Source organism: Colletotrichum karsti (genome assembly GCF_011947395.1).
Source record: "Colletotrichum karsti strain CkLH20 chromosome Unknown Scaffold7, whole genome shotgun sequence".
NCBI lineage: Eukaryota > Fungi > Ascomycota > Sordariomycetes > Glomerellales > Glomerellaceae > Colletotrichum > Colletotrichum karsti.
In genome coordinates this window covers 1178847-1187781 of record NW_024065907.1, presented here as the reverse complement: position 1 = coordinate 1187781, position 8935 = coordinate 1178847, and the positions used below count along the sequence as shown (strand labels likewise).

General features: G+C 53.7%; 2 protein-coding genes across 2 annotated transcripts; both read right to left on the bottom strand.

The window, feature by feature from the left end:
- Positions 1 to 1837: 1837 nt before the first annotated feature.
- On the bottom strand, positions 1838 to 3484 carry CkaCkLH20_03147 (gdsl-like lipase acylhydrolase domain protein; the record flags this gene model as incomplete). Its single annotated transcript, XM_038885866.1, has 5 exons — positions 1838 to 1883; positions 2014 to 2342; positions 2395 to 2573; positions 2697 to 3229; positions 3282 to 3484. The coding sequence occupies 5 exons, from the start codon at positions 3482 to 3484 to the stop codon at positions 1838 to 1840; spliced, it is 1290 nt and encodes a 429-aa protein (XP_038749065.1).
- Positions 3485 to 7144: 3660 nt separating this feature from the next.
- CkaCkLH20_03146 (uncharacterized protein) lies at positions 7145 to 7457 on the bottom strand (the record flags this gene model as incomplete). The annotated part of the gene is made up of 2 exons (XM_038885865.1): positions 7145 to 7267; positions 7311 to 7457. The coding sequence occupies 2 exons, from the start codon at positions 7455 to 7457 to the stop codon at positions 7145 to 7147; spliced, it is 270 nt and encodes an 89-aa protein (XP_038749064.1).
- Positions 7458 to 8935: the final 1478 nt, after the last annotated feature.

Sequence of the window (8935 nt, the reverse complement as noted above, 5' to 3'; positions counted from 1 at the left end):
TGTCAACCGACCGAGCTCATCTTAAGGTTTTTCGTCTTTTTTCTGTGTAGTGGCGCTTCGTTCCTTCTTCTCGTGTGCCGAAAAAGAGCGAGTCTGATTGACTCGAGGACAGCGAAAACCGTTGCCGCCGCAAGAGAGATCGACAAAACCTAGGGCGCGGCCAAGTCTAACTCATGGGATCGCCGGACGCTAGCGCAGTGCCGGGTGGGCGTATCTGTGGGGGGAAGAAATGGCAAATGCCAAAAAGGACGAGACGTCCATTCGATAAGATGACGGAGGCTCACGCCCCTGCGCCGACGAACGACAAGGACGACGAGACGACATGAACGGTTGGCGGAAGATGCCGCCCTGGTCTCTGTTCGGCGCTGACTTCCCTTTCCTCGAGAGTGTGGCCGGTATTGGATGCAAGGCGTCTCATGATTTGGGTGTGACGCACGCATGCACTGTCCGTCTCATTGCGCATGGCGCCCCCTCCCCTTTCGTCCCAACTTGTGAAGTTGTGTCCCTTGGCTTGTTAATCCAGTCTGTTATTTGCCCACAAAGCTGGGGAATCCTATTACGTTTCCATGCCGACTCCGAGCGAGCATGGGTGCTGCCAGACCGTCTTTTTGGAGGCGGGCCCTGGTCGTGAATATCCTCAAGGAGTCCACGAAGACTCCGCTTCGAATGGCTTGTCTGCAGACGTAGGGGTCACGGGAGAGAGGCTTTCCGTGAAGGAAAACAGGGGGATTTGGGAGGCAAGAAGACCCTGAATACCGGGGATTTGTGGTTTGGTAAGCGTTTCGAGAATCTCCTGGACGAAAGATCGTCGATAGAGTGTGAAAATCCCCCGAACCCTAAACCGGAAGCAACAGGCCTTTATTCGCGATGATCCGACAAGTGATGCATTGCCGGCAAATCATCGAGGACGGCGGTGAGAAACAACCCATCTAGAGGACTAGCAGGAAGGCGAAGAACATGCCGCAACACATCTCGTGAGTAGGCAAAGGGAGTCGGTGACAAGGCTTACGTTCAAGAACGCCTCTTGTCATCCAGCGCTGTTTGCGATCCCCGCCGTTCGCTCTGTCAACGGCTGCCACCGAGGCGTCAAGTTTCGTCTGTATTCTGCCTTCACGTCAAATGTGACACATTCTATGCGATTGCCACTGTCAAGCGGATTTGAACGCGTGGCATCTCATCCTCGCCGGAAATTTTCTAGGCATCGCTTGGGTCGTTTTGGTCTCAAGTTTTTCAGCCTGCCCCGATCTGACAGCCGAGCCTGATGCACTCTGCCACTCATCCGACTGGAATGTGGGATAGCCAAGCATGCGAGGCAGCATCTCGGCTTCACGGGGTTGTGGTCTAGGTGCGAGATGCTCTTGACCCTCAGGGTAGTCCTGTGGCGCCTCACCCTGAACCATGAAGCATCTGGAACGGTGAACGCGCCAGACACCTGTCACTCGTGTGGGCTCCCGATGCGGGGGACAGAGGTCGGAGGCTGGCTCGTCCGGATGCAAGAATAGCATCCTGTCTGACGAAAGAATGATTGAGACAGCACAGGGGAACAGCCCCTGTTGGCATGAAAGATCTGTTGAGGCTCAAAGCTTGGCTTTCAAGTGTTTTCCTCGACGTCAACGACTGTCATCACTTGACGGGCGGGCCGACCTGTTTCGACTCATCGCCTAGCAGTGGCGGCGTTTCAACTCGGAAGGCTGCTTGTATGTATATCGCAGCGACATATAGACTATAGTGACAGATGGCGTTTCCTGACAAGGCTGCCGCGAAGCCCTTGACTGTCTGTGCCATGAGAAGTACCCCTCAAGTCATCTTTTGTATAGCGCCTTCTTCTCGGGGCGTCTCAATAGCTGGACTGGTCGTTCCAGTACAGCGTCTCATGATAAACCCTGTATATGGGTCAGTGTACGTGTAACCAAGATACACGCCTCCTCGAGTTGATGTGTGGACGAAGCCAGCATATCGCAGGAGGAAGCAAGCTTAAACGGGATCGTAGCATGGTAGAGGAAGGAGGCTTACTCGGGTCCGTTGGCGTACAGTGGCCAACCAAGCTTCAGCGTGATGTACTGTATGAGATGGCTGGCAACCTTGATCTGCCCAACATCTGTGGGGTGCCACTGTGGTGCGATATCATTGTGCTGCAGGATGCCAGTGGTGTTGAAGAAGTGGACGAATGGCTTTGCAGGCTTGCCTGTCTTCTTCGTCGTGTTGGTGACAGCATCCCACGTTGTCGGACTGCTCAGGTACTCTTCCGTGTTGAAGTACTCATAAACACTATAGACTTCATCCCGAAGGTCCGTGTTCTGACCATACGTATTGCCGTCTTGAAAGAAGCCTTGCCACATTTGCTACAGATGATTTAGCGCAGTCCATCACTTGGAAGTATCCGAAATTTCATACCATGATGATAACTTGAGCCTCGGGCCACTTTCCGTGAACGCCCTGAACGAGTCTTTTGTAACTCTCTACGTAAGTGGACTTGCTGACGTTGTTCGCAGCATTGGCATCGTTGGTACCGAGGTTAATGACTACGAGGTCCGCCGCCGGGTTTTTGGAAAAGTCCCAAGGTTCGGGATCATCTGTGCAGGATTTTGTTAGTCGCGTTGTTCTCGCCAATATACTCCGATGAGTATCAGGAGTCAAGCTTTGATTCGAATAGGCGAAGTCGTGTCGATGCTCCGATGAATAGGCATATGACATACCTCCCCAAACTTCATTTGCTCGTCCGCCAGTGTCGGACGTATAGAACCACTGGTGAGACTGGCCCCTAGGGTTTCCCCAGCACTCCTGGTCGGAGACACAGATGCCCGGATAGGCCGTGATGGAGTATTCCGTATCTCCTAGTCCTGCTCCGACGCCATACGCGAATCCAGCAAGAGCCTCGTACGTGTTGTACATGCCTGCCGATAAGCTGTCGCCAATGAACTCTACTCGGCGAGGGTAGTCAGGGATTTTGACGAGCTTTTCCCCGATGGCCACATGTACTTTATCGATCTGAACTCCGTAGGCCCAGTTCGTAACCCTCATCTCGAAGGTTACGGGGCTAATAGGTCCAGTGAGTTCGATTCCTGGAGTTGCCGGACTAACGAAGAGGTGAGTTGCGCCCGCCGTGACATTCGTATGCATCCAATCCAGCCCAGCAATCCTGTAGGCGACAAGAGTACTGCTGATCGTTTCGTTCCCAAAGGTGACTGCAACCGTTTGACCTGTGAAGCCAAATTTGATTCCTGGGCCCCTGTGGCACGTTAGGTACTGCACGAGGTTACCATACGGGAGTACAAACTTACGCCCACCAAGAGATCATTTTGGAGTCCCATCGACCCTTGAATGAGATCTCTTCGGCATCAGCATTGTAAGTCCTGTAGTCGCTCTCCGCCAACTCTATCTGGGTGTCGGGGAAGCTGGTAACCCTTGGGCGTCCGTTTTCAAGAATTGTAGCCGCCACGGCACAGATGTTGGTGAGCACAACTGCCAGCGAAGGTACGATCATCGTGACAGCTCGTGAATCTTAACCAGATGCCGAGGATGCTGGACGAGATCAAGCCATCTGGCGGACGGAACCAAACATTTTGAATGCAGACAATGCCTCTTATACAGTTGAGCTATCCAAGACTTGAGCCTGGCAGCTGTTGACCCCTCACGACGAGTTAGACTAAGAGCATGTCCGGCGTAAGAAGGACCGAGATGAGCGGGAAATTCGATACCCTTGCCAACCTCTTCGTCATATGCAAACGGCATGCCGGCTATTCGGGTCATGAACCGCTTCCGACTCCGGTTTGAAGGGTTAAGGGTTCAGAGGCCGGAACTGAGATTCGCTGCTGACGTATGGGTGAAAATTGATCCATACATATACAACTTTCGAACCCAATTGATTCAAAGTGTTGGAAGTTGCTTCCGTTCGAAGCGTTTGAAACGAAATAAACCCGAACTCACAGGCAAACTGATCTTCGGCCTTCATGCCTAGGACCAACCGGGTTCGCGATTCGGTTCATCGCTAGAGAAACCCGGCGGAGGAAGACCCTCCGCGCCCGATTGGTGAGCGCAGGTGGTCTGCGAGGTGGGATGTAATGTGGGCCATCGGCGCAGTCGATTTGGCTACTGGGCAGGATTCCGGAGCAAAGCACGCCCCAAGCCGGGCCGGCCGGGCGGAAATTTGGGGATGGTAGAGCCGTTAGGTCGCACTGAAGCGAGGTGCTCTCGGCAGCTTTGAAGACCCATGTGCCGAAGCCGTAGCGCCCGGTCTCCAGCCAGGACCGGACATGGCCCAAGTGTTCCCGGAGTGTTGGGCAAACGCGCGCGTAACTTGGGACTTGAATGGCTGGGATTAGGCAGGACGTCATGAACGTCGAGAGGAGTATTGATAGACAGCGGCTAGCAGCTGGCGAGCGTGTAGAGTCGACGATCGTCTGTTGAGGCTGAAGAAAGCGAAGCGCTGAACAAGGGGGGTACCCTCCCCATAAGCAAGCGCCCTGCACGGCCCAAGGTGATGTGCATACGGGATATGTATGATTGCTGCAGTCAATCTGGCTGCTTAATATCTTGCATCTGAATCGGCGCATCCTGTGGCTGAGGTCTGCTTCCGTCGTCCATCTTTGTTTTCGCAAGATTTCCTGGCTTCGATTGTCAGTGCCGCTGATCAGGATCGACGCCGTAATGCCACTACCAACAACACGAACCACAGCCGGGCCAGAGCGTTGGAAAGCGACATCACCGCGAGCAGCGTTGGAAGGTTCACAGACCGGTAGTCTCAAGTAAGGTAGGAAGCCGTTGGGGTCGAATGTCACCTGCTCGGCTGGCCATGGAAGCAAGCCACGCCGGAGCGGCGCTGGGCTCGGCGACGCCTGACCGTACCAAGCCGAGTTCCCCGGGACACCGGTTGGATGATCAAATGAAGCTATTATCCCTGCGTCGAGCGAGCCAGTGTGACGGATTTTAGGGAGGGCACTGGTCGCTTGGTTATCCCGACAGGACAAGAACAGTTCCTTTTGGACAGTCTTGCTGCGGTGGCTCGTGGTCTCAAGGTTTCGAAACGCTAGACAGCCAAGTTGTTGTTCAGATGCTCCATCGAGGTCCACGGTTCCTCGAGGCGAGGTTGCGAGGTTGGGTTGGGTGATTGTGACCGAAATGAAGAAACGGTGTGAATCAAGTCAATTTCGGGGAACTCAGAAACTGGCACCCGCGCAGAATGAGGTCGGCAAGGTAAGGTGAGGTAGTGCAGCATGGAGGCCGCGCGTGAGGTGAGGTACTCTGCAGTGTGGCGAGGAAATAAAAACATGTGAGTTGAGGGAGGGAGATGTAAGTGTGCAGAAAAGTACAAGCCTGCCTCGGGTGGAAGTAAAGAAGTTTCTTCCTCCCATCTTGCATTTTAATTTTCTACATTCGTAAATACTTGGACATCTAGCAGGCGCGATCCATCGACCATACCTTCCAGTCGTCCCTTCCCGTTGTTGCGATCCGAAGCAGGAACGGCGAGGAAGGAAGGAAGGAAGGGCAGGTACCGTGCGCCTACCTCATCTCGCCGGTGTAGCTTCCAGCTCGTGTCTTCACCTCAAAACATCATCTCTACCTCTTTTGCCCTTGGCTTTAGCTTCACCTGGCCTCTCTTCTTTTTCACAGGCTTTTGGCATCTCCATCCTCCTCCTTCTCTCACGTCACCTTACCAACTAATACCTCAATTACCCAGCAACCCCTCACTTCCTTCCATTCGAACCATTCGCAACCGAGGCGTTCGCAGCATCGTGTCTCAGTTTCCCAAGATAACAGTCCCATCCACCATCAACCACCACACCCACCAACGTCTATCATCACGAGCGCCGTTAATCGCCATCCAAATAGGAAGGCCAATAATCTCGCAATACCACCACGGCGGAAACCCGGCGCTTGTCTCCAATTAACAAGAACCCCCGAGGGTTGTCACACTGTTCCTGTTCCTACACACCATTCACATCTTGATCCAATTTTCCCGCATTCGCGCTCCAGCATTCAGTACCTTACCTCGACTCAACCAACAACCGATTCCGCTGTCATTGCCGGCTCAATTCCCGTCTCGTCCTCGCCATTATCCATGGTTATTGCTCCAACTTAAGCCCTGCACTGCAGTCAGTCAACTGGTGCCGACATTGCTTTTGTGCTGCTGCAGCATTACATCGCCGTGGCCACTAGTAGTTGCGCCGTCCCAAGACCTGGGAGATCGCCCGTCAGCTGATACCGAGCTTTCATCATTGCGCAAGGGGGAAAAACAACACCCTTCTCAACCAAGACGACTCAAATCTTTTCCGTTATCCAACTTACCCGTGCCGTCGCCAGGGACCGACCCTTCCCTTGTTGCTCCCGTTGCGCGCCGACGCCTTCGCGCTCTTTTCCCTCAACAGGTCAAAGCGGCCGAGACCTAGGCCTGGTCTGAGTCTGGGTCACCAAAGCCGAGACCTGTGCGGGTAGGTAGCAAGCATCACGGTCTTGGAGGGTGCGAACTCACCGGTTCTGTATCACCGCAGACCGCAGACGCAGAGCAGAGCCCACCACTTTTTCGAACACCGGTCGTCCTCTGCCTTCTTTTCCTCTCCCTCGCGTCCTAAAAACACTTCTCTCTCGCACTCCACGCCTCAACGACACTCCTTTAAGGTCTCTCCTCCGACGTCCGCTGGCCTACACTACTTTGCAGCGCATCCGCCACCCACACGAGGCTCTCGATTTGAAATCGCCTGCTCCGAACTGATACCCCAATCGCCAGTAATGCTCTCTGTCGCCTCGTCGATATCATGACTCTGTGCGCGTTAGAATCGCCCAAACAAAGGCCGCTACGTTTCTCAGCCCCAAGCAACAACTCATGCTATTCGTCGCATTCGCGCACGCAGCTACAGCTCTCTCCCTCACCAACGATTGTCGTCGAACCCCTCCTCTCCCTCGAACCCCACCTCCGACAGGGACAAGACTCCGAAACTCATCGCCGCCGCCGTTGCACCGCTGGAGAAAGACGTTCCATCAGACAAAGTCGTCCCACACCGAAGCGCATCACCCACGAACGCTAGTCGACCTCCCGCCCAACTGCGCACGGTGCGCTGCACCGAGCCATGTCGACCACCCATACGAATGCGGTGCCGGACTCACAATTGGGGTTGAGCTATGAAGAAATACAACTACTGCGCCAAGGTCAGGCTGCGCTGGGCCAGGGAACCGGAGGAGGCGGGTCAAGTTCGTCCCGCGCCGCAAGCAGGGCCTCGAGCCAGGGCTTGCTGCTGCTGGACAGCACATCGTTGGCGGCGTTGGGGAGATACTTTGACCGAGTTATGAACCAAATCGAACAGCAAATCATTTACCTCAGCGAACAAAGCCAAATGTTCACCATGGCACAATTCGACCGAGCAGGCAACCTCATAGAAGGTGCCGACGCAGAAATCCAGCGATATCACGAAATCCTCCAGCAGCTCGACGAGCTCGAGCTCGACTTCGATCGAATAAGGCATATCAAGGAAATCGTGAGGGGATACCGTTCTCGGGTTGAAGAGATGGAGCGTGAGCTGGAACGAAGCGGCAGCGGCTCGTCGTCAAGACACAGGGAAGGACATCATTCGTCGCATCGACACAGCCATTCCCACCGCTCTGGCCACGAGAGCTCACGCAGGCACCGACGTTGAGCCACTCGTCAGGATGCATGCCAGTAGCTTCACTGGCTGCTTTGCGATTTCAGCCAGGACAGCAACCGTTCATTATATGGCTATACCTACAAATGTCGAAAGGGGGAAACGTCTGAAGATGTCTCATACTTGTGCTGGGATACAGAAATATTGGTTACACGACCGCCACAAAAACACAAAAGGCTCGGAAGCCCCCTCGTCCCAAGCGGGAACATACAGCACCGCGGGGACAGGCATCTGAGCCACAACATTGGAGAAGCTTTCCACTTTGAATTTGAGAAAAGGCGGGCATCGGGTGATATCAAGACAGAGGGCCTCGCGGCTGGACAAGATGGAATAGCCTCACGGCTCGTTGGTTTACTTTACTTGCAAGGCGTTGGTTTCTTTTCTATGTTGCACGTCAATGCCTCGGCGTTGATTGACGACGCAGTTCATCAAAACTTCTTCCCTCGGCACAGTTTCTCGGTTCTTCAAGTTTGAAAAATACCCATCTTTTTTTGTCTCACGAAAACAAAAACTCAAGCCTCACGGCGCTGTACAACTGGATGCGATCTTGATGGCAAGGCCAGGTTTCGACTCGACATCACGAGTCACGCTTTCCATCGACATTGATCTCACTTGTTGGGGTATTACCCAAGGCGTGAGACTGATAGCTGTCCACATGGATTTGTGTGGAAAGTTCGATCTCTCGATATACGTTTTAATCTACCAATTCTTTCTTCGAGGCTGTGCGGCTGACACTGTGCTGGCGGTTCGAGATTTTCCAGGGTGGTTGGATCGCAATTGCGAAGCGCTTAATGCGACGATTATCAGGCTATGGCTTGCAATCACACCCAGGATGATGGGCCGACTGATTCCTGGCTCTCGCACACTTTTGACCTCGGTTCTGTTCGCGGTCCCTGTCGAGGCCACATGTGTTTGGCAAGCCATACGCAGCTGTCTTCTTCAAAGCCACCGTGCTGACAGCAGGCGCCTGCTTCGATAACTCGATGATGACTGATGTCCGCTGTGAAGCCTAATTGCCATCCGATCTTGATGATTGATATTGACGGAGCGCTTGTTTGGGGGAAGTGATTCACAGCCTACATCAGCTTGCAGCGCAGCCTACCTCGACTGGTCAGACGACTGAATGCCCGAGGGTTACACATCATTCAGCCTGATGTTCATTTGGCCATCATATATGTGTCATCATACTCGTTTGTGAAGATGAGGATCTGTTGTGAATCGGCAATAAAGTATCAAACTGAGAAACCAGGGCTCGCATTCTAATCCTCGTTCCCGAGGTATCTGCTCCATCGTTTCAACTG